Raw genomic sequence first — 25,710 nt, forward strand, 5'->3', positions numbered from 1 at the left:
CCAGGCATGCAGTAAGGGAGACATTCAGTAGATAGAAGTTAGCTAAGCAGTTACTCTGTCTCTGCCACCCAAAAGGGCTCAAAGACAACTTGCAAAATTACATGCATTCACATCCTACCTTTCCAGCAGGCTCTTGGCACTGGGGAGGCAGCTGAGCTGGTCCCACTAGTACCAGCCTCCCTTTATGAAGGATGCGTGGGGTTTAGGGAGAGAGCTTACCACATCTTGATCAAAGCTCAAAAGTGGCGAAGGCCCTGCCCCAGGTCTGCCCTCCTGGGGTCAGCCGATGGCAACGAATGCCTGCTCTGAGAAGCCGGCTGGTGGTAGAGGCTCTAGCAGTGGTGGCAGAGTCTCCCTGGCAGCTGTGGCAGCAGGTCTGGCAGGGACCCGGGCACAGAACAGCTCTATGGGGAGCCGCTGGCCCCTCCAGGCCCCCCGCTGCCCCTCCCCTGCAACTGCACACGGGGCAGTGCTGGCTCAGATCAGCTCAGAGGCAAGCAACCCAGCCTTAACCCCAACTCTGCCAGGTTGCAAGAGCCTCAGTTCACACCCCTCTGCTTCTCCCCACCCCTACCCTGTCTTCAGTCCTGGAGAGGAATTCGTCAGAAGGGTTGCCTAAGGACAAAGTCTTCTTACACAACTATCTGTGGCACTGATTAAGGGCCAGGCCCTCAGCTGTGGGCTGGGGACCTGCAGGCCGCACAGCGGTAGGGGTGTTGGGAATGGTGGAAGTGGGCGTGGAGAGGCCAGATCCCTGGTGCCGAGGGCGGCCTGCACCCGCCCTGCACCGTTGCCCAGGAATCTCCTCCAGCACCTTCCAGGGGCTGTCTCCACCCCCAACCCCACAAGGTCACAACCAGTCTACTCGGGGAGAGGAAGGAGATTAGGCACAGTCCCAGATAAAACATCTGCTCAGAGATGCCCTGGGCAGTGGGGACACTCCAGACCAAGCACCAAGGTCAGCAGGTAGAAGATAATGGCTTAGCTCCCCACAGACCCCAGGGCAGCACACCAGCCCCTCCTTAAAGCCTGCCCTGAGAGACGCTTTCCTGGCTTGCCAGGGGGATGGCCATCCTGGAGCCAGAATCCACACCCAGGCCTGTTGGAACCAAAGCTGAGCCCCAAACTCCCTCAACGCCTCTGGCAGACAGACTGGGACAGTGAGGTCCCAGGGCACCCAGGGCCTCACTCCTGCAAGATTTCTCCACTGGGTGAGGAGTTGGGGTGGTGATTGCGTATGGCCTTTTTTGACTCCTACTTCCAAGGCCAGGGTGTGGCTGGGCTCACAGCAGGCACATGGTAGCCGCTGTGGAGAGTAAAAGGCAGGTCCAGCCCACAGGACCCAGCTCACCACTCCCAGGCCCTACTCACAACCGGTGCTTCCGAGTCTTCCAGGACAGGGCCGCTGTCTGCCCAACACCATCCGCCTCCTCTGCAGCAAGACCGCCCCAGGTCGCCGCACAGCACTCTGAGCTCCCTCTCAAGAGCTGTGTTCATAACCTGCCTGGAAACTCTAGAGCCCGCAGGCCTTGCAACACTTTTCCCTGGGGCTGATAGGGCTTCCACTGCTCACCCCACCATCTGGGGCAGGTGGGCCGCGCAGAGAGCTTCCTGCCTCAGCAGCACTAACCTGGAACTTGGCAAAAGCTTGCCTGGGCCCCCAGGCCCCAGCCTCCGGCAACACACCTGGAGGAAGCTTTACAATGCACAAATGCCTGAGGACCAACCCTCAGCCCCCAAAGCCCCTTTTCCTTCCTTCTTGGCAGGACCTTTACTTTTCTCTGTACCTTTTCAGAGATGTTGTTAACTAAGACGAAAGCCTCCTTTAATGCTTCTCAGGGCAGCTTCTGGGGCAGAAAATCCAGTAGACACAGCCGAGGTCCTGGCTGACGGAAAACCACACAGGGTGCCAGAGGCAGAGAGTCACGGCCCAGCAGTGCTGCCCCGGGAAGTGTGTGGCCCAGGTACTAGGTTAAGAAAAGCACAAATCTCACCATCACACCTGTGTGACCCTGATCTGTAGAGACACAAACACAGCAGCCCACACTCAGCTGGCCCCCACCCCATCCACAAAGGGATTCACGCTTGTCTGTGCTGTGAGAGGGGCTTTCTCTCCACCTTCCTCCTGGGTTTTAATTAGAGTCACAGAACCACATATGACTGGGGCAGACATGGGGTCAAGGGCATCCCCGAGCTGGGAATTGCCAGGTGAGACCCACTGCACGTTCCCCCAAGAGAGACGGGCCCAGGATTCAGGGTTGCTGGGTTACAGGGTGGCTCGCCTGCCGAACCTCCCTGAGGAGCCTGATTATAGCTCTGAAGGTTTACTTAAGCCTCTTGAATGTAGAAAGGCCTAACTAAAGTTGTCTGTGCCTGACCACTGCACAGGGCCCCTGTCTCAAGAGCCCGACCCCACTGTGAACATGCCTCCCCTCCAGCAATTCACTGGGCGTGGGAAGCAGCCCCCAGCACCCTCCGCCCCCATCCTCAGGCCAGCACCTCTTAAGAATCTCACTCACCCTAAGCCCTGGTCAGGGAACGTGGGCCCACAGTCCTGACAACACCACCAGGAAGCCAGGCTCAAACAATACTTTCAGACACTTAAAAATACAAATAGCCTTGAGAGCAGAGGAGCAAAGAGAAACAGTGTCTTTCACGAGCTCTGAGATAAAAGTTGTCCTTACCACGAATCAGGCCTGACAAAATTCTCAGAACGAGGAGGGACAGCAGAGGTTATGACAGTGGCAACGCTCCCTTTAGAAATATTTCCAGGGGACGAAGACTAGGAAAGACGGTGTGGATGAGCCATGGCCTCATCGTCCTTCCTTCCACACCAAGCCCTGGGATGGCAGGCAGAACCCTAGGGACAGTGGCAAGGGCCAATGAGCGCTACACAAGCAGAGGACACCCCCTGGCCAGGCCCCACTGTGCAGGAAGCCAAATCCTGTGGCTGCAACATGATCCTTTCCCCTCCCAGCCCGTCTAGGTTAGGGCAACCAGTGTCCTGGCCTCAGGAGCAGTGATCCATTTCCATCACTGGCCCAAACTGAGGACACAAGGCAAACCCTACAGACTCAAGCTCAGAAAGAGAACATGGGCTGCTCCAGGCAGGGCCATGCTGTCAGAGCTCAACTGCAGGTGGCCAGGGGAAACAGGATGTAACCACCTCCAGCGAGGGGGAAGCACCTTGCAGGAGGGAGGAGGGTTCTGTTGAGATGTGGTTTGGGTCGTTGAGGTGGGGAGAGCAACAGAGGGATTTGCTTTTGCCCACTTGTTCCCTCAGGAGCAACTGGGGACAACCTGCTGGGGCAGGGGGAGGGGAGATTCACAAGACAGAACCTAAGACATATCCTCAGTCAGGGACAGGGAACAAGGAGATCAGGAACAGGGCGGGAAGGAGAGTTCTGAGAAGGGGACAGAGTCCTAGAAAGAGCCTACTGGATGCTGGGGCTCCTGGGAAGGAGGCAGCGAGGCTGGGAAGATAGCATTTAGCTGCAGAGGGAAAAAGATGGTGATTTGTACTATATATAGCCTCATGCTTTTGAAGTCCCAGCCACAAGCTAACAGGACCCATCCGCTCACCTGACCTAGCACTTTGGGGTTTTAGGATGCCAAAGTGTCCCAGGCAAGCTGTCCTTCCAGATCCCAGCCAAAGGGGCCCCTGCTGCAGCCAGGGGGTCACACCTATACCCACCATTCCAGGGGTCACTGTTATTTTGCAGGAATGACAATGAGCAAAGAAAAGGGAGTTTTGCTTTTGGTTAAAGGCAAATTTTCTGGGACTCTGATAAACACCTTAATTTTCTGGCTTCCTCATACTTTGACAAAGTTCCTCTTCCGAATGGCGCAAGGAGAAACAAATCTGAACCTCACTCCGCTCAGCAGAAGCCTGTGCTGTTCAGTGGGACCCTGCCACCTCCTCAATCATCCCTCTGGAGGCCAGGACCACACAGCAGCTGCTGCCGTTCACCACCCTCCAGCCACCAAGACCTGCTGTTGGCCGGTGAGAGCCGGTGGCATCCACAGAGTTAAAACCAGGCTCAAGCAGCCCAGCCCTCAGCTGGTCCAGAGGACTGAGAACCAGGCCTCCTTTTCAAGGCCAAGATGAATGGGGAATATGCAAATCACCGCCTCCCAAGGAGCAGCGGCAGGGGAGGGCCCACTGCTGGCAGGCCCACACCTCTCCACCAGGGTCTGTCACATGAAAGTGTTTGTATTCCTGCCGCTGCCTCTGGCACCCGGCCAGGCTGGGGCTGTTCTCACCGGAAAACAAAAATCTCTTTCAGACCAAAGCAAAACGAGGCCCTGGCTGGCCCAGGAAGGTTGCTGGACGTTGTTCACACCGACCCACTGAGAGCACCCATCACTTGGATTCTCACTGAATCCACCACCTTTCCAGAGGGAGCTGGAGGGAGGCCTCTGCGGCCGCTGTGGAAAGAAAGCACTGCGTCAGGTCAGGGTGGGCGGGACCAAGAAATGGGATGGCCCATTCTGAGGCTCCGTTGTTTTGTCCTTTTCAGAAATAGTAATGACTGGGCCTCAGGTAGCAACCTTTTTTAATGAGGGAACTTCCGGCAATTCTCATGGTGTTGGTGGTAAATGTGGACAAAGAAAGGGGAAGAAAAATGTGACAGCAAACAAAAGCCCTTGCAGGGCACTGACAGGGCTTTGAAGAATGGAGGTCACATGTACTCTCTGTCTGCTGCCCAGAGTGTTGCTGCCACAGGTGGCCCTCGAGCTGTGGGTGGGGTTTGTGACCCAGAGCCCAATGTGCACAATCACGCTCCAGAGCTTGGACTCCATCCACCACAGAGGCTCCACGACAAGGTCAGACTTCAATCTTGTTCAGATTTTCAGAGGCCAGAAATGCTGCTCTTCTGACACCCTAGGGTCACCAGGAGCTGTCCATTAACCATGGCACAAATATACAAATGTCTGTATCTATATCTATCTACTTATTTTTTAAACAAATGTATCAATTACAAAACAAAACCCAACCAAACTGCCAGCATATTTTATTGCAAGATAGATGGAAGAACATGATCTCAGAATAAAGGAGAGTCATTTGACTTGAACAACTCAACAGTGTTGCCTTCATTTTCCACATTTTTTTGGAATGTATTGTTGCAAATTTCCCCATTACACATAGCACTGTGGATGATACTGAGTGAAGAAACCAGGCACAAAATAGTGCACACTCTAGGCACTATACTCCCACAGAGACAGGACAAACACAGGTGAGGCTAATCTATGTGTACAGCACAAAGCTTATAACCTATGAAGCATGGCTGCTACTCAGACTCCCATTAACAGGAGACAATGACACAGCAAGATCTCAATCACACGTATGATCATTTAGCCTGAGAGGAAATCTAGGACAAAACCACCCGGGAGCTGATTCTGAACCAATAGGAGGGTTTGGAGATGCTCCACAGATCTCCTGCAATCCAAAGGAAACAGGCCCTGTCAGCCTCTCAGCCCAGAGAAAATGCCCATCTTTGATGACCGTGCACTGCTGCCTCCCTCCTCAGGTCCTCCTACTGTCAGCTGGGGCCACACAGTATGCCCATGAAGCCCAGAGGCCAGGCATGTCTCTGGGAGGGTTCATGGGGCTGCCCCAGGGAGGAAAAGCAGGAGGTAGAGGAGAAAGAGAAAAGAAACGTCAGTCCAGATGGAAAAGGGGTCTTCACAGGTCACAGCTTTCCCTGCTGCCTGATCTGTGGCAAGGAGATCAGGGACACATGTACCCAAATCTCCCAACAGCCCACTGGCCAGGGGAAGGCCACCCTCCCTTTCTCTCCACCACCCCAGGCAGAGCCAGGCTGAGGCGGAGGCAGCCTGCAGGCTGGGTGGGGGCTGAGTATGGGTGAGTCGAAGGCGTCCCCCAGAGAAGCACATCCAATCCATCTGCGTGAAGGTACATTCTCCACCATTAAGCAGGGTCCTGAGGTCCAGGTGGCTTCATGCAGCTAGGGGACACAGAAGAAGGGCCAGAAACACTGCTCCTTCCAAAGTCAAGAGGGGGACTTACCTGGTGGCGCAGTGGTTAAGAATCCATCTGCCAGTGCAGGGGTCACGGGTTCGATCCCTGGTCCGGGAAGATCCCACATGCCGCGAAACAACTAAGCCCACGCGCCACAACTAGTGAGCCTGCGCTCTAGAGCCCGTGAGCCACAACTACTGAAGCCCGCATGCCTAGAGCCCCTGCTCTGCAACAAGAGAAGCCACCACAATGAGAAGCCTGCGCACTGCAACGAAGAGTAGCCCGCCACTCTCCACAACTAGGAAAGCCTGCGCAGCAAGGAAGACCCTACGCAGCCAAAGATAAATAAATTAAATAAAGCAAACAAAGTCAAGGGGTCACTGCAGGCCTAGATGGGTCCTCCCTGAGGCCCCCTTCTCCATGCTGATACCTGCTTTCCTCTTATTGGTCTCTAGGGCCTCACCATCAGCCTCTGGCCAACCTCCCTGTCCCATCTCACTGGCGGGCCCACATCCCATCTTGTTGCCCTCTTTGTCCCAGCTCTGGCTACCTTCCCATCCCCGTTTCTGTCCTTGCTGTGTGGCCTCCAGTTGGCCTTGCTGTCTACTCTCTGGCTGACCTTACTGTCCCTCCCAGTAGCCCTCCTGTCTATGTGGCAGGACCTACAGTCAGTGCCCAGAATGGTTTATAGCCAAGGCTGGGGCAAGGGTGAGTGGTCAGGAGGAACCCCACTGGGGACTCTTCAGCCACCAGAACAATCTAGAGAAACAAACAAACAGGGAAAACACGCTAGTGGTAAAAACAGGGCTCTGCAGCAGGACAAGTCCTGCTCAGTCCCTGATTATCTACCTCCCGTGCTGGTAGGTCAAGCGGTGGTACCCTGGGAGTAGGGCAGTGTTGCCGGTGTTGATTAGTGGGCTCTGGCTCAGAGCTGCCCACTCAACCTGGGCCTGCCTGTCCTCTCTCTCCATTCCTCCAATAGCCATCAATCACTAGGTCTGCTCCTGGCCCTAACAGGTGCCAACCCAGATTTGCTTACTCCAGGGTCTGGGAACAGATGCTGACTGTTACCTCACTGGCACCATCCAGGCCTGGCTTCCTATTCTAAAGCTCCAGGAAGACAGTTACCTCAGAATGCAGGCCTGAATGAGCAGAAGACAAATCAGAAGCTCACCACCCCCAACTCTCCATGGACACCCCCAGGCACCCCCACTCCCCGGAGTAGCTGTCGGGAGAGCAAAGTTCTCCAGGAAGAGCTCGTAAGCAGGCACAGATGGGACTCCTTGGGATTTGAAATCTTTCAGGCTCTGAGATTACAGATTGGGCTTCTGAACAGATAGCTCAGCTTGGCTCAGAATCTGTCCAAGCCCATTTCCCATCCTCCTACTTCTGCCTGTCACAGATCCCAAGCCCCACACAAATCAGGAGCCGCACAAAGTAACTGGGTCTGAGAATGACCACACCAACTATGGGCTCCTGGAGCAGCTGAGCAATTATGTGGGACCACCCCTGGGCCTCACCTGAAGGCCAACCCCAAGGGCCCAAAGTAGCACCTCACTAACAGTGCTACCCTCCTGGGGCCCAATGGGTGGTGAGTGGGGACTCTGGCCAGGCCAACGCAGGAGTGGGGCCATCACACCAGATCATCCAGTGAGCTGAGGACCTTGACTAGGGCCTCCTTTCAGCTCTGCTTGGCCGGAGTTCCCAGCCTACCGGGAGACTGGAAACTTGGAGCTCTAAGGAAACAACAGAATCTCATCCTCAGAGAAGACTATCTTCTGTGAAACCAGTCACACCACAGCTGTGAGTGTGGTCATTCACTCACTCGTTAATTCAGCAAACACTTCTGGAGCACCACCTTCTGTTCCGGGTTCTCCACTGAAGGCTGATCTGGTTCTGCCTGCAAGGAGTTCACACCTGCTTTCCCCTACAGCTTCTACCATATTGGTGATATCCCCCAGCTTGGCATAGAGCCTGGCACCCAGTAGGAGAACACTCAAGGTCTGTTGTCAGCCAATGGACTTGTAGTGAGAAAACACCTCATTATTAAGATAAATTGTTCTCAGGGAATTCTTCATATCATTCATTTATGCAATCAACACTGATGCACACTGTGTACCGGCCCTGGCTTGGGCGCGGGGAGGAGACACCCTGGCTCTGCCCTCAAGGAGATCGTAGGGCTAGTAGAGGAGGCAAAAGACTGTAGTTCAGTGGCACGTGTGCCACCAGGAGATGCATGCGGCTTGAGTAGTGTAGGGACAGTGTCACCTTGGCCATCCACATGCCCAGTTTGGGCCATATGTCCTTGATGCATCTACCACAGAGAATGAAGCCTGTGCTGCCTGGCCTGGCCTTCTAGTGCCCGCAGAGGCCAGCCCTGGAGACCCCGCTGGCTGAGCAGAGTCCCTAACTCTCATTGATTCATCTTCCCAATCTTTTCTCACACGGATCCCTCTGCCTGGAACGCCTTTTCTTTCCCTACCCCCTTTCTGCACGTCAGAATCCTGCACCTCCTTTGAGGAAGGCTTAGCTCAAGGTGTTATAACTTTAGCTCACATTCAGTGAGCCCTTTCCTATGTGCCAGCCCCTGCTCTTTGCTCTTTACACCTGTCTTCTCTTTAAACCCTCCCCGTCCAAGGACTGCTCCTTTGTCTGTGCCACTGACTTAGCCTGCTGGAGGGGCTCAGGCCCTGCCTGATCCTGCCTGATCCTCCGGGTCCCTTCTTGGCCTGGAGTCTGAGCATGTGGTCTGACTCACAGCTCTCAGGAGTTGCTTCACCACTGAACCTCCTTGTGTCTTTGTGCCACATCTATTAAATGGGGATAACAGCACCACAGTGTTGTGGGTAAGATTAAAGGAAAGCTTGGGGAACTGTAGAACATGGTGCTGGACACGTGATGGGTGCTCAGGGCAACAGCAGTCAAGTCAGCATGTTTGCAACAACACTTCCCCCATGAAAACACTGCTCCCCCCCAAAAGTACTTCATTCAACGAATATCTGAGTGCCTACTACGTGCCAGGCACTGGCTAGTTACACACTGCAGCTTCTGTTACACCAATGCCTGTAACTTCGGCCTCTTTTTGCAAACTCCTCATGCTCACTTATCCTGCATGCTGAGTGTGGGGGACAGTCCTGGGTCCCATCTGGGACTGTAGCTGAGCCAGGTTCGGCCTTCTGAAGGTCAACCCAAGAGCCCCTGTAATCACAAGGGACAGAAAACCTGCCAGAGAGCAGAATGGCTGGGTTCTGCCACCCCCTGGTGTCAGTGTGCTCTCACTGGGAGCACCCCTGTATCCTACCACAGGCCGGGGAGGGAGAGAAGGCACTGAGGTACGAATTCTCCCACACAGTGGTGCACCATGTGCAAATCCAGGCCTTATCTTGTGAGGCATGCCCTCAGATGTGCTGCCTGGTGCCCCACCATCTGTCAGGGCCCTGGCTGCCTTCTTGGGCCCCCTGGGATGGCCCCAGACCTCACACCAGTCCTCCACCCTAATGGGAGCAGGGGTGTGGGGAGAATCTGATGGGGCTGGGCTGAGCTAGGCTGTGCAAGTCTGCACTTGCCCTGGATACCTACAGCCAGGTTGCTGCCACACCAATCTCTGCCACCAGGGCCAGCCCCCATTCCCCTAAGGGTCACAGCTAGGGCCTCCTACCTTCCCCTTCCTGGAACCCAGCCTCAACTGGGCCATCCTTGGGCCACAGTTATTCTCATCCATAACATCACAACAGCCTCCCACTACTCTCCCAGCCTCCACCCTCCTCCTTCTGGCTCAGCCTGGCCACTGCAGCTAAATTGAGGGCTCCTCTGCCCCCCTGAATAAAACTCTTTTCTCTAGAATCCCCTCCCATCCAGACTCCATCCCGACTCCATCCCCTCCTACAAGCTAGACTCCTCAGGCACAAGACCCTAAAGACCCGCCTCCACCACAGTTCTTCCTGCACACTTTTGCTGGCCTGATTTTCTCTACCTGGGGTTTGGCCTACCTGACTCTGACAAAACACCCCTCCCTATATGCTGCAAAAGCCCACTCAGACCGATGGTTGGGTATATGGGGCACAGACTGGACACTGTAGAAGGACACAGGGCTGCATCAGCCTAGAAATTCATCCACCAGGAGGGGAGCCTCTTTCTACTTTGTACAAGGGTGCCATATAGGCAGGCAGAAGTGCCAATCCATTGCTCCCATAGTCCTCTGAGTGCTCACAGCACTGAGACCATGTTTTCCTGGGCCAGGCACAGCATCTGACGCACCACACTGGATCTATTTTGTTTCCTTGTTTATTACTCAATACACAGGTGGGATCTGGGCTGGCCTCAGCGGGGAACAGGACAAATACAGCCCTAGCTCTCCTAAGGCTCAGAGTACATGGCTGCTTCCCCCATATAATTAGTTCCTTCTCCAGGTGGCTCCCCTCTACCCTTCCCTTGTCTCCCTAGGGCTGGATTGGGTGGCAAACAGCACATAACTCTACAAACAGTAATATCACTTCAGGGGTCCTCTCCTATTTCTAACTGAGCCAGAGAGATCTGGCAGCTGCCATGGGACCCTGGCGATTACAAGGCAGAATGTGTTCTCAGTGTTAGCCTAGGTGTCCTCTCTGCTCTCAAAAAAAGGCTGGGGTCCAGGCAAAGTCCCAAGCAAGGTGGACGTGATCTGCGAATGCCACAATGTGTCTGAAGTGGGCACCACACACCAGCCTCAGTGTCTCACTCTTACACCAAGTATGGCATCTTTGAGGAATTTCCTGTACCCACTGAGAAACTTGGTCTGTAGGGAAGAAGATGTCACCTGTACCAAGAGTCACCCTGCTTGACTATTCTGAGGCCCCTGAACAGTCTTTCATTGAGGCAGTTTCCTCATTCTAGGAGGCGCCTGACCGCTTTGGGAAACACTCCACGCCGAAGCAGGACAGAAAACCAGTTTGAGTTAGCATCTGCTGAATCCCACTTTCAGACAAGCATCCCGCACTGTAAGGACTTTTTTTCTCAGAGGCTGATGACTCCTGCCACATGTGGCTCTGTAGCCCCCAGGCACTTCCCTGTAGCCACAGAAGACCAAGGCTCCAGAGAGTTACCCTTGGACCCATGGCTGGGTGGGGGCCTCCTATGGTAGGGCAAAGGGGTCCTGGCACAGGGAAAAGGCTCTGAGACCATCATCCAAGCAATAAATGGTGGCTGTTACTATCATCATCATCATCATTACCATTATTTTGATGACTCCTGCCCTTTATTCTCAACCCTAGCTCTAGCTCCAACCCTGCCTGTTGGATGAGCACATCAGGCCCAGAGTGCCCCTGCACAGCTTGGCCTCAGACACGGCAGACAGAAGGAGCTTAGGGAGCTGAGGGGATTAGGGAGGCCACACTCTCCCCAGCTCAGGGGAGGTGTCCCTGTGGCCTGACTCAGGGCAATGGTGGCAGGGGCTGCCCACCACTACCTGGCCTACCAACCCTCTAGGTTCAAGCCTGATACCAGGAAGCACTTAGCAATGATGAATCAATTAAAACTCAGATCAAATCCTAATCTGTCAGATATTATCCGTGTGACATTGGGCAAGTCAATTAACCTCTGAACCTCAGTAAAAAAAGAGCACCACCAACCTCCTAGGATTTGCTGTGAATATTAAATAACACAGGCAAGGTTTCAGTTAAGGATTTCAAAAGGGTCGCCTTCCTCCCCTTCTTCGGCTCAGAAAGAACCTTACTACCTCCTCTGATGATGCTGTTTGAGCATGAAATAATAATAAAACTAACATTCATAAAGCACTTGCTCTGGGTCAGGTCCAGCTTAAAACCAGTTTAAGGTTTGAGCACTTCACATACATTATGAGACTGAATTTGCACATGGGGGTATGGGTGGGGGTGGGTGGAGACCCTTTAGTGGTATCATAACCTAGAGGAACCCAACACTCACAGAGGGGAGTGGCTGGTGTAGGCAGCAGAACTGGTGGATGACTGCGCCCTGGGTGAGAGCCCAGGTCCTGTGTGGGGAGGGGGCAAGAGCATTGGGCAGGGATTCAGAAGGGGTTCTCAAGGTTTCTTGAGAGGATGCAGGGGTGAGAGGCTGACTCCTGTGAGGGGGAGAGGTGGGCGCTGGCAGGGTGGGGACACAAGCCATGGGCATAGCTGAGGAGCCAGGTGAACCCTGCTTTACAAAAATCGTGTACTCCGGCTGAAGGGTGGGCAGGAGGGGTTGTGAGGAAGCCTTCTCACCAGGATCAGGAAGCCCCAGGTCAGTCCCGGTCACGTCCTTGACCTGCTGTGGGACCTCAGGGTCCAACATCCTCAGGGTCTGCATCCTGGAGATGGACAAGGATGAACTGTCTGTCCCTGGACTTGGCCTTGGGGGACGAGTGGGCTCAGGGCCTAGTCTGCTCGGCGGATGGTTCTCACTATAAGGGGCGGGGGGAGTCGAGAACCGGAGGTAAGTTGTTGTGAGGTCTCGGAGAGCAAGGCCCCTCATTTTCACTGACACAAGCACTTCCCAAACGCGGCCTGGAGCCCGCCAGAATTTGGAAGGGGGTAGACCTGGGGGGCCCAGGGTAGTCCTGAAAGGATGGCTCGGCAGCCGGGGCTGGGGGATCACCCCCAGCCTGGGACCAAGACCCCACCGCGTGCCAGGGATGAGGGTCACAGAAGAGGGCGGGGAGAGGGGGAAGACTTACCCGAGAACAGCCAGAGGGAGCCCCCCGACACGAGGAAGAAGGTCAGCATGTCGCTCAGCGGGACCCAGATGGGCCCGGCACGACCTCCCCGGCCCACAGCCCCGCAGCCCCAGCAGAAGCCGCGCAGCCGCTGCCGCCGGGTATTTTTAGCCCCCGCCCCCCCCCCCTCGCCCGGCTCCGCAGCGCCCCGCCTCCGCGCGCGGCTGCGGTGTCTTGGCGGGAGGGGGAGGGCGCCACGGGCCCGCTCTGCACCGGAGCCCCCTCCCAGCCCCCTTCCAGCCCTGCCGCGGTCCAGGTCCGGGCGCTCCGCACGCTCACAGCCGCGTGGGAACCGCCGAGGCCCCGGGCGGGGGAGGGGCCAGGCTGCAGAGCCGACCGGCCCTCTCCGCCCCGCCTAACGTCACGACCCGGAGTTCTGGGGAAACCGGCAGGAGAGGGCAGCACGGGCGACGAGCGTAGGAGCGCGACGCCGCGCGCACCCCACCAACGCGCGACCCTTACCCCTACCCAGCGCGATGCTGGCTTTTATGGCTGGGCGGGCTCGGGTGGCAGAGAGGTCGCGGTCACCTGTTCTAGGAGGCACACTTGCCGGTGGGCCGGTTCCCGCTGACGCTAACGCTCCCTAGGACCCCAGTTTTCAGACACCAGGAGCCTCTGGATGTCAGGTCTGCAAGCCAAAGAGGAGAGAGGGCGGTGAGAGTCTATTTAGGAACTGGAAAAGGGGCAGCTACGCCGGATAGTGCCCATATTCTCTGGGGACCTCAGATCTCTCTTTCTGGGAAGATTGGATCTGAGGCCACCCAAGGTCACAGGAGGCTCCATGTGGTAACAGGCTGCCACACAGGGTCACATGAAGTCACAGGAAGCCACATGGAATCACAGGTGTTCCACCAGAACACAGGCAATCCTGGTCTTCACCCACAATCTTATGTGGCACATGAGGTCTCAAGAGGCCCCTAGTAGCTAAAATGAATGGCCACATAGGCACCCACGGTCACAGATTGCCACACTGCTAGCTGAGCGGTTGTGTTACCAAACGGAACTCATCCCGCCTGAGGCACAGCAAAGCGAATCTACTGACACCAGGTTTTGGTGAAGGAAAGTACAGTGTTTATCACAGTGCTCCAAGCAAGGGAGTGGAAGATAAACCTCAGATACACTTCAACTCGGTCTTTGAGTTAGGATTTTTTTAAAGAACAAACAGGCTGGAATTAATTGTCTTGTGACATTTCTTCATTGTAGTTTTGAAAGTCAGGATGTCCCTGGTTTATGACGCTCTGGCCAGGTGGTCCATGGCTTGCAGTCTGTTAGCTCATCTTGCCCTGGAGAAACAACCCGAGTTTGTATATTAATGATGATATCTCTAATAGCTTTTAGTACATTAACAATGTTATCAACACAGCAATTTTAGTCATCTGATTCTGTTGATTACTGTTTAGTTAGCAGAGGATTGAGGTCAGAGGGGATAAGAAAGGGGATAAAGTTTTGGGTAGAGAGATTAATCATAAACTCAGTAAAGAAACTCAATTTTAGGGGGACTTGGCTTCAATCCTGAAACTGAGCAGGGCCCTGTGGGGCTCCCAGGCACAGAGGTTTCTTTTTGTCCCCCATTTCTTATAGGCAAGACTCCAGCCTCCGTGACCTTCCTGGAGTTCCAAAGGGCAGATTCGAACAGTTGCTAATCAAGGGAGGAGCAGCCAAGAAACCACCTGAGTCAAGATTAGGAGACCTGACCATCTGAGACAGCACACACCCTAATCTTGTCAGCAACCCCACCCTTGGGAAGTATTGTCAAAACTCCTCATCAAATCGTCCTGGGTTGGGACACATAGTTTTTTGAGGCAGGAGCCCGCTGCGTCCCCCTTTGCCTGGCAAAGTAACAAAGCTATCCTTTTCTACTTCACCCAAAACTCTGTCTCTCAGATTTGATTTGGCACTGGTGTACAGAGAAGTTGAGATTTCGGCATCAATCCCCACTCCTGTTTTAACTTTCCCCCAAATCTTTGAGGGAACAGAGAGATGACTATTCTATTTCCTGCTGAAATGGGGCATAGTCCTGCCTCAATTTGGGGAATGGAAACATTGCATACCAAGTTGGACATGTTTCCGAGTTCCAGGTCTTAGACCCAAGACTTATGTGATTAAATTTTAGTCCCCTGGTCCACCATGTTGGTGCAACAGCTTATAGCACATTTTATTTATTTATTTTTCAAAACATCTTTATTGGAGTATAATTGCTTTACAATGGTTAGTTTCTGCTTTATAACAACGTGAATCAGCTATACATATATCCCCATATCTCCTCCCTCTTGTGTCTCCCTCCCATCCTCCCTATCCCACCCCTCTAGGTGGTCACGAAACACTGAGCTGATCTCCCTGTACAGCGCATTTTATAATCAGATAACCAATTAGAAGTAAGAGGAGTGACAACCCAAACTTTAATAAACCTTGGAAAATAGATCTCGTTCCCTGAGGAATTCAGGAGAATAAGCCTGAAAACCAGCCTGGACCTGGTACTAATGGGGAGACTTGTAGCCAGGTAGCCAATTTCCTAATTCTGTGTAAGTAGGTTTTAACTTCTGATATGGTATTAACATATACATAACAGGAGCTATTAGCTACTACACATATGTTTCCTTTTTCTGCTAAAATCTATTCTAAAGCAATTTTATTGTCGAGTACTAGTCTGGCTAAAGAATCTAATGCCTTCTGCTGGGAGGCTAAAGCTGTCTCATTTGTTACTAATATTCCTAAAGTAAGATCAAGATTTCATAGTCACCTTGAGACCATAAGGTTGCAGTTGAGGGCTGCTAGCAGATGTTGAGAACAGCTGGTGGTGTTCTTGAGTCTGATACAGTTCAGAAAATTCAAGTCCTCAGTAATATAGGAAGAAATCTGAAACCATGGCCACCCAGTTCTATTTGGGATGTCTGAACCACAGTTACTCTATTTTGATTTCTAAATACAATTTTTTCCTTAATGCTTAAAGCAGATGTAATACAATGTATGTTCAACGAGCCACAGAATAGGCTGTTCCAGTTTAATTTAAATGATGTATAAGCCAGAATGACTTTCCCAGACCTCAATATGTGAAAATTTCTTTGATCATTTACACTTTTGTTTGCAAATCTTTCAATAGATCAAAATATTTGTCCTGTGATGCCAAGATGATTGCTGCCTCCCTGAATCCATCATGTCCCTCAGTACTAGACCTCCTTTTTGTTTATATATATCTATAGCTATATCTATATAGATATCTATATCTACTATGTCTATCTATCTCTATATATACATAGACAGAGAGATATGCCTAGTTATCTACATTGGGTGAAAACTAATCAGACATAGTGAACAAGTTCAGAGGTCTGATTATGGGGAAACATTTTATAGGATATACATTTTATCCATTACACCAAATTGTCACACAAATATTGTACACGTGCTTTTAGCAGAAGACCTAAAGCAAGCAGTGATACCTGTCATGAGCAGTTATACTCTGATAACTTCACTAGAGAATTTTCCTTCTATCCTGAACATTGGGGCAACAGTATGGTTAGAAGTAAAATAGTAACTTTCAATTTTGATAGGAGACAAACATTTGGTAAACAGTTCAATTGAATTAGTAAGATGGGTCTTACAGACCTGGTCTAGATTCTTGGGTCAACAGTCTACCACAGCTGTCATCTTCTTCTCCTTCTCATCTTGATGTGGGTGTCATTTGCGGTCAGTAGTCCTTTCTGTAGGCCAGTCCAGTGAAGATACCCTTCTTGAGTGGGAAATCTGAATTCAAGAGTCAATTCCTTTCAGTTTTGCTGTGCAAGAGCTACTTAAGAGTACCTAATAAGGGTCTTTTCATCTAGGTTAGAGACAGTCCTTTAACTGATGCCTTTTCCAGGATGAATAATTTCCTGGTTGCAGGTCATGGGGCATCTGATCTTCATCCAAAGATAAACTGCTGTGATAAGCTTCAGAAACAAATTTAGAGTGTCCTTTTAATAATTCAATTAAACTTTACAATAATGTAGTATAACAACAAGGAGTTATCTGGGAAGTGAGTCTTAGGCAGTAAATACAATTCTCAACTAACAAAACTAGAATTTAATATCCACTGGAACATAATCTTTTTCTCTCTAAAATTACCCTAATTTCTACCAAATATAGCCAAATTAAGACTAATTTGTCGGGCTTCCCTGGTGGTGCACTGGTTAACAATCTGCCTGCCAGGGCAGAGGATACAGGTTCCTGCCCTGGTCCAGGAAGATCCCACATACTGAGGAGCAACTAAGCCCATGCGCCACAACTACTGAGCCTGCGCTCTAGAGCCCACAAGCCACAACTACTGAGCCTGCGTGCTGCAACTACTGAAGCCTGCACCCCTAGAGCCCGCGCTCCTACAACCAGAGAAGCCACCGCAATGAGAAGCCTGCACACCACAACGAAGAGTAGCCCCCACTCTCCTGCTGCAACTAGAGAAAGCCTGCGTGCAGCAACGAAGACCCAACACAGCCCAAAAAAATAATAAAGAAATAAATTAAACAAATAGAAAAAAAATTTTTAAAGGCTAATTTGTTTGCAAAATAAGTCTGGTTTTAGTAAACTTGGCCTGATTATTTACAAAAGTGTAATTGATCATATAGGCTCTTTTAAATCAGCTGTGCTGGAACTTTTCATAAGGAATCTCAGATGGAACTTTTTAAAAGGACTCTCAAGGCCAGGAAAGCCACTCCAGCCAAGGGCTTATCACAGATTCTGCTTGCGATATCTATAGATTTGGGTGAATTCTTCTCTTCTCGAGGACCCCCAAATACCTTGAGATTCCTGCACCTGTCAGGAGGTGATCTTCCTTATTCACCTGATAAGGCTGCTGGAAACCTAAGAGTTTACAATTTCTGGAGGGATCAGGTAGAGAGAAAAGATAAGTATTTCAGTTCTCCTTATGAAGGTATAATTTATCAAGCTGCTGGAAGTCATAATTAGCTTAAGGGGAAAGCTTTACTTATATCTGGAGAACACAGATTAAAGTCAGTAATATTTCAGATAAAAACCATTTTATAAAACCATATTCTCCAGTTCACTCAGTCCTATGTAATGAATCCTTCATCAGGATTCATTTTTCTTACCCAGTTCAGTGGCATAATCTGCAAGGTATCAGAAACCTGTACTTTCCATGAATCTTCTTGAAAATGAGGCATTTTTTGCAAAAGCATTATAGTACAATAATAAACTCTATAAATGACAAAAAACTTCAAAAGGCATCATTAAAGATCTTATTACAATGCAACTGACAAAGAAACTTGGTTACTGCTATGACAGACAACATTGTAAGGTAATAACTAGAATTATGACTGATAGCGTTTTATTAGGGCATACCAGATTTTTTAGGAATTCCATATAATTTCTAACATATCTATATTAACAATATTTACCCATACAGTATAACCTGAGAATGTTTATCACTCTTTGACAATGCTTCCCATGTAATTTAAAATACCAAATAATCCTAGTTAGTTTAATATCTCTCTCTGAGGTTCTTCAGGGGCCCTTTAGAAAACTCAAAGTTAGCTAGAGGTCAAATGAACTTTAATTAGAATTTGACCTTTGGGAAATTTGTCAAAAATATCAAAAAGTTTCAAAACACTTAGTCAAATAGGGTCATAGGTCACTGTGAAACAGTACTTATTCACTTAACCAGACTGACAATAAAATATATCAAAAGCAGGGCTTCCCTGGTGGCTCAGTGGTTGAAAGTCCGCCTGTCGATGCAGGGGACACGGGCTCGTGCCCTGGTTCGGGAAGATCCCACATGCCATGGAGCGGCTGGGCCCATGAGCCATGGATGCTGAGCCTGCGTGTCTGGAGCCTGTGCTCCACCACGGGAGAGGCCACAACAGTGAGAGGCCCGCGTACCGCAAAAAAAAAAAAAAAAAAAATCAAAAGCAAATACAAAGAGTTACAACAAATTTCTTAAAAGCTTGTAAAGAAACTTATGATGTTACCAAAAGCAGCCCAAAATTTAAAAAAAAGAACAAAAACCCTTTGTTCTCTTGACAGAGAGAAACCAAATTCAGGTTTTTCACCATCTTACCTTTAATATTAACATTGATTTACTCAAATTCATTCTGATTTTAGTTACTCCTGACCACACACAGAATTCCTTTCTTTTTTTTCTCTAGGAATTTTCTTTGTATTTCCACTCAACTTTTATGTATTTTTTTTTCTTATTAGTCATCCATTTTACACACATGAGTGTATACATGTCAATCCCAATCTCCCAGTTCATCACACCACCAACCCCCCACCACTTTCCCCCCTTGGTGTCCATAGGTTTGTTCTCTACATCTGTGTCTCTAATTCTGCCCTGAAAACTGGTTCGTCTGTACCATTTTTCTAGGTTCCACATATATGCGTTAATATATGATATTTGTTTTTCTCTTTCTGACTTACTTCACTCTGTATGATAGTCTCTAGATGCATCCACATCTCTACAAATGACCCAATTTCGTTCCTTTTAATGGCTGAGTAATATTCCATTGTATATAGGTACTACAACTTCTTCATCCATTTGTCTGCCACTGGGCATTTACGTTGCTTCCATGACCTGGCTATTGTAAATAGTGCTGCAATGAACATTGGGGTGCATGTGTCTTTTTGAATTATGGTTTTCTCTGGGTATATGCCCAGTAGTGGGATTGCTGGGTCATATGGTAGTGCTATTTTTAGTGCTTTAAGGAACCTCCATACTGTTCTCCATAGTGGCTGTATCAATTTACAGTCCCCAAAACAGTGCAAGAGGGTTCCCTTTTTCTCCACACCCTCTCCAGAATTTGTTGTTTGTAGATTTTCTGATGATGCCCATTCTAACTGGTGTGAGGTGATACCTCATTGTAGTTTTGATTTGCATTTCTCTAATAATTAGTGATGTTGAGCAGCTCTTCATGTGCTTCTTGGCCATCTGTATGTCTTCTTTGGAGAAATGTCTATTTAGGTCTTCTATCCATTTTTGGATTGCGTTGTTTTATTTTTTTAATATTGAGGTGCATGATCTGTTTATATATTTTGGAGATTAACCTTTGTCTGATGATTCATTTGCAAATATTTTCTCCCATTCTGAGGGCTGTCTTTTCGTCTTGTTTATGGTTTCCTTTGCTGTGCAAAAGCTTTGAAGATGGGCTCCCCTCGTGGTGCAGTGGTTGAGAGTCCGCCTACTGATGCAGGGGACATGGGTTCGTGCCCTGGTCTGGGAAGATACCACATGCCGCGGAGCGGCTGGGCCCATGAGCCATGGCCACTGAGCCTGCGCGTCTGGAGACTGTGCTCCACAACGGGAGAGGCCACAACAGTGAGAGGCCCATGTACCGCAAAAAAAAAAAAAAAGATTTGAAGTTTCATTAGGTCCTATTTCTCTATTTTTGTTTTTATTTCCATTACCTTAGGAGGTGGATCAAAAAATATCTTGCTGTGATTTATGTCAAAGAGTGTTCTTCCTATGTTTTCCTCTAAGAGTTTTATAGTGCCCGGTCTTACATGTAGGTCTCTAATCCATTTTGAGTTTATTTTTCTGTATGGTGTTAGGGAGTGTTCTAATTTCATTCTTTTACATGTAGCTGTCCAGTTTTCCCACCACCACTTATTGAAGAGACTGTCTCTTCTCCATTGTATATCTTTGCCTCCTTTGTCATAGACTAGTTGACCATAGGTGTGTGGGTTTATCTCTGGGCTTTCTCTCCTGTTCCATTGATCTATATTTCTGTTTTTGTGCCAGTACCATATTGTCTTGATTACTGTAGCTTTGTAGTATAGTCTGAAGTCAGGGAGCCTGATTCCTCCAGCTCCGTTTTTTTCCCCCAAGACTGCTTTGGCTATTCGGGGTCTTCTGTGTCTCCATACAAATTTTAAGATTTCTTGTTCTAGTTCTGTAAAAATTGCCATTGGTAATTAGATAGGGATTGCATTGAACCTGTAGATTGCTTTGGGTAGTATAGTCATTTTCACAATATTGAGTCTTCCAATCCAAGAACGTGGTATATCTCTCCATCTGATAGTATCATCTTTAATTTCTTTCATCAGTGTCTTATAGTTTTCTGCATACAGGTCTTTTGTCTCCCTAGGTAGCTTTATTCCTAGGTATTTTATTCTTTTTGGTGCAGTGGTAAATGGAAGTGTTTCCTTAATTTCTCTTTCAGATTTTTCATCATTAGTGTATAGGAATGCAAGAGATTTCTCTGCATTAATTTTGTATCCTGCAACTTTACCAAATTCATTGATTAGCTCTAGTAGTTTTCTGGTGGCATCTTTAGTATTCTCTATGTATAGTATCATGTCATCTGCAAACAGTGAGAGTTTTACTTCTTCTTTTCTGATTTGTATTCCTTTTATTTCTTTTTCTTCTCTGATTGCCATGGCTAGAACTTCCAAAATTATGTTGAATAATTGTGGTGAGAGTGGACATCCTTGTCTTGTTCCTGATCCTAGAGGAAGTGCCTTCAGTTTTGCACCATTGAGAATGTTTGCTGTGGGTATGTTATATATGGCCTTTATTATGTTGAGGTAGGTTCCCTCTATGCCCACTTTCTGTAGGGTTTTTATCATAAATGGGTGTTGAATTTTGTCAAAAGCTTTTTCTGCGTCTATTGAGATGATCATATGTTTTTTGTTTTTTTTTGTTTCTTGGTACATGGGCCTCTCACTGTTGTGGCCTCTCCTGTTGCAGAGCACAGGCTTCGGACACGCAGGCTCAACGGCCATGGCTCACGAGCCTAGCCGCTCCGTGGCATGTGAGATCTTCCCGGACCGGGGAACGAACCCGTGTCCCCTGCATCGGCACGCAGACTCTCAACCACTGCGCCACCAGGGAAGCCCAATCATATGGTTTTTATTCTTCAATTTGTTAATATGGTGTATCACATTGATTGATTTGCATATATTGAAGAATCCTTGCTTCACTGGGATAAATCCCACTTGATCATGGTGTGTGATCATCGTGTGTTGTTGGATTCTGTTTGCTAGTATTTTGTTGAAGATTGTTGCATCTATATTCAATTAGTGATATTGGTCTGTAATTTTCTTTTTTTGTAGTATCTTTGTCTGGTTTTGGTATCAGGGTGATGGTGGCCTCATAGAATGAATTTGGGAGTGTTCCTTCCTCTGCAACTTTTTGGAAGAGTTTGAGAAGGATGGGTGTTAGCTCTTCTCTAAATGTTTGATAGAATTCACCTGTGAAGCTATCTGGTCCTAGGCTTTTGTTTGTTGGAAGATTTTTAATCACACTTTCAATTTCAGTACTTGTGATTGGTCTGTTCATATTTTCTATTTCTTCCTGGTTCAGACTTGGAAGGTTACACCTTTCTAAGAATTTGCCCATTTTTTCCAGGTTGTCCATTTTATTGGCATAGAATTGCTTGTAGTACTCTTAGGATGCTTTGTATTTCTGTGGTGTCCGTTGTAACTTCTTTTTCATTTCTAATTTTATTGATTTGAGTCCTCTCCCTCTTTTTCTTGATGAGTCTGGCTAATATTTAACAATTTTGTTTATCTTCTCAAACAACCAGCTTTTACTTTTATTGATCTTTGCTATTGTATTCTTTGTTTCTATTTCATTTATTTCTGCTCTGATCTTTATGACTTCTTTCCTTCTGCTAACTTTGGGTTTTGTTTGTTCTTTCTCTAGTTCCTTTAGGTGTAAGGTTAGATTGTTTATTTGAGATTTTTCTTGTTCCTTGATATAGGCTTGTATAGCTATAAACTTCCCTCTTAGAACTGCTTATGCTGCATCCCATAGGTTTTGGATCGTCGTGTTTTCATGGTCATCTGTCTCTAGGTATTTTTTGATTTCCTCTTTGATTTCTTCAGTGATCTCTTGGTTATTTAGTAACGTATTGTTTACACTCCATGTGTTTGTGTTTTTAACGTTTTTTTCCCTGTAATTAATTTCTAATCTCATAGAGTTGTGGTCAGAAAAGATGCTTGATATGATTTCAATTTTCTTAAATTTACTGAGGCTTGATTTGTGACCCAAGATGTCATCTATCCTGGAGAATGATCCGTGCGCACTTGAGAAGAAAGTGTAATTGCTGTTTTTGGATGGAATGTCTTATAAATATCAATTAAATTTATCTGGTCTATTGTGTCATTTAAAGCTTGTGGTTTCCTATTAATTTTCTGTTTGGATGATCTGTCCATTGCTGTAAGTGAGGCGTTAAAGTCCCCCACTATTATTGTGTTACTGTCGACTTCCTCTTTTAGAGCTGTTAGCAGTTGACTTATGTATTAAGGTGCTCCTGTGTTGGGTGCATAAGCATTTATAATTGTTATATCTTCTTCTTGGATTGATCCCTTGATCATTACATAGTGTCCTTCCTTGTCTCTTGTAACATTCTTTATTTTAAAGTCTATTTTATCTGATATGAGTATTGCTACTCCAGCTTTCTTTTGATTTCCATGCATGGAATATCTTTTTCTATCACCCCACTTTCAGTCTGTATGTGTCCCTAGGTCTGAAGTGGGTCTCTTGTAGACAGCATATATATATGGGTCTTGTTTTTGTATCCATTCAGCAAGCCTGTGTCTTTTGCTTGGAGCATTTAATCCATTCAAGTTTAAGGTAATTATCGATATGTATGTTCCTATTACCATTTTCTTAATTGTTTTGGGTTTGTTTTTGTAGGTTCTTTTCTTCTCTTGTGTTTCCTGCCTAGAGAAGTTCCTGTAGCATTTGTTGTAGAGCTGGTTTGGTGGTGCTGAATTCTCATAGCTTTTGCTTGTCTGTAAAGCTTTTGAATTCTCCATCGAATCTGAATGAGATCCTTGTCAGGTAGAGTAATCTTGGTTGTAGGTTCTTCCCTTTCATCACTTTAAGTATATTATGCCACTCCCTTCTGTCTTGTAGAGTTTCTGCTGAGAAATCAGCTGTTAACCTCATGGGAGGTCTCTTGTATGTTATTTGCGTTTTTCCCTTGCTGCTTTCAATAATTTTCTTTGTCTTTAATTTTTGCCAATTTGATTACTATGTATCTTGGCATGTTTCTCCTTGGGTTTATCCTGTATGGGACTCTCTGCACTTCCTGGACTTGGGTGGCTATTTCTTTTCCCATGTTAGGGAAGTTTTCAAGTATAATCTCTTCAAATATTTTCTTGGGTCCTTTCTCTCTCTTCTCCTTCTGGGACCCCTATAATGCGAATGTTGTTGTGTCTAATGTTGTCCCAGAGGTCACTTAGGCTGTCTTCATTTCTCATTCTTTTTTCTCTATTCTGTTCTGCAGCAGTGAATTCCACCATTCTATCTTCCAGGTCACTTATCCGTTCTTCTGCCACAGTTGTTCTGCTATTGATTCCTTCTAGTGTATTTTTCATTCTGTTATTGTATTGTTCATCTCTGTTTTGTTTTGTTTTTTGGTTTTTTTTTTGCGGTACGCGGGCCTCTCACTGTTGTGGCCTCTCCTGTGGTGGAGCACAGGCTCCAGACACACAGGCTCAGCAGCCATGGCTCACGGGCCCAGCTGCTCCGTGGCATGTGGGATATTCCTGGACCGGGGCATGAACCCATGTCCCCTGCATCGGCAGGCAGACTCTCAATCACTGCTCCACCAGGGAAGCCCATCTCTGTTTGTTTGTTCTTTAATTCTTATAGATCTTTGTTAAACATTTCTTGCATCTTCTCGATCTTTGCCTCCACTCTTTTTCTGAGGTCCTGGATCATCTTCACTATCATTCTTCTGAATTCTTTTTCTGGAAGATTGCCTATCTCCATTTCCTTTAGTTATTTACCTGGGGTTTTATCTTGTTCCTTCATCTGGTACATAGCCCTCAGCCTTTTCATCTTGTTTATCTTTCTGTGTATGGTTTTTGTTCCACAGGCTGCAGGATTATAGTTCTTCTTGCTTCTGCTGTCTGCCCTCTGGTGGATGAGGCTATCTAAGAGGCTTGTGTAAGTTTCCTGATGGGAGGGACTCGAATTCCTTTCTAAAGATTTTTTTGCCTCTTGCAAATCTTCTACAACTTTCTATATCTATATTAATTTGTTCCTTATTTTCTCTCCTATTTAGAAATAACCAGATTTCAGACAAAATTATTTTCCCTTAACAAGATGCCTTTCCATTCCTCATACCTTCTTTTTCCTTGCATACAAAGATGTTTTCCTTATTAATTTTCAGTTTTAATTACATATATAATTAGAATTCTCAACTCTTAAAAACCTTAATTTCTAGTGAAAAGTAAGAAGTAAGCAATTATGATCTGTCTTACATTAGCATTCTGTAGATTGGCAAACTTATAAATATTATTTGTAATTTCTAAAAACATGTGCTTACATTCCAAAAATGTCTTGGTGTGACACTAAACATATTTATTAATAGTTCTAAATATCTTTAGTGTCTCTGTAAAAGGAAGCCTATGTTCAGCAATTAATGTTCCAGTATTTTATTTTATTTGGGAATGACCTAGATATTTTGAAAACTTTCATCACTTAATTTAGCAAAAATTTAAAGTTTCAAGCAACCAAAAGCTGGAGAGACTGTTTTTAAGCAGACATTCCTAAAACATAATTATCCTTGAAGAGTTTACCTAAAATCTTTTATCTCATTTATATTTAATTGACTTATAAAAATTTCATCATACCAAGTTATTATTGTTTTTGCTGACAAATTTTGTAACAGATATAATAAGATCTTATTTGATGTCTAGTAAACCTAGGTACGATAAAATTATTATACTTAATGTTGATGGCTCTAAAGACATGTCTGTATTTTCTTTTAATATTTATTTATGTATTTACTTGGCTATGCCAGGTCTTAATTGCAGTACATGGGATCTTTGTTGCTGCGTGCGGGATCTTCCTGGAAGCATATGGGATCTTTAGTTGCAGCATGAGAACTCTTAGTTGTGGCATGTGGGATATAGTTCCCTACCCAGGGATCGAACTCGGGTCCCCTGCATTGGGAGCATGGACTCTTTGCCACTGGACCACCAAGGAAGTCCCAACATGTCTGTATTAATTAAACCAGTTCACTTAAACTAACTTTAATACCAAATATTAATTTAATATGAAATATTTCCCAGTTCA

At 47.5% G+C, this 25,710-nt stretch overlaps 1 protein-coding gene across 21 annotated transcripts in view; it reads right to left on the reverse strand.

Moving 5' to 3' along the window:
• Window positions 1-25,710, reverse strand: part of ACSL6 (acyl-CoA synthetase long chain family member 6) — a 96,444-nt gene that overhangs the window by 54,203 nt on the left and 16,531 nt on the right. For 3 of the 21 annotated variants that reach the window (XM_073802488.1, XM_073802487.1, XM_073802486.1), the window contains exon 1: window positions 12,202-12,620. In XM_073802488.1, coding sequence (XP_073658589.1) covers window positions 12,202-12,451 — 250 coding nt within the window. In that variant the 5' untranslated portion in view covers window positions 12,452-12,620. The other 18 variants (XR_012330844.1, XM_073802489.1, XR_012330848.1 and 15 more) reach the window with 15 other exon arrangements.

Source organism: Tursiops truncatus, chromosome 3 (assembly GCF_011762595.2).
Source record: "Tursiops truncatus isolate mTurTru1 chromosome 3, mTurTru1.mat.Y, whole genome shotgun sequence".
In the NCBI taxonomy this organism is placed as follows: domain Eukaryota; kingdom Metazoa; phylum Chordata; class Mammalia; order Artiodactyla; family Delphinidae; genus Tursiops; species Tursiops truncatus.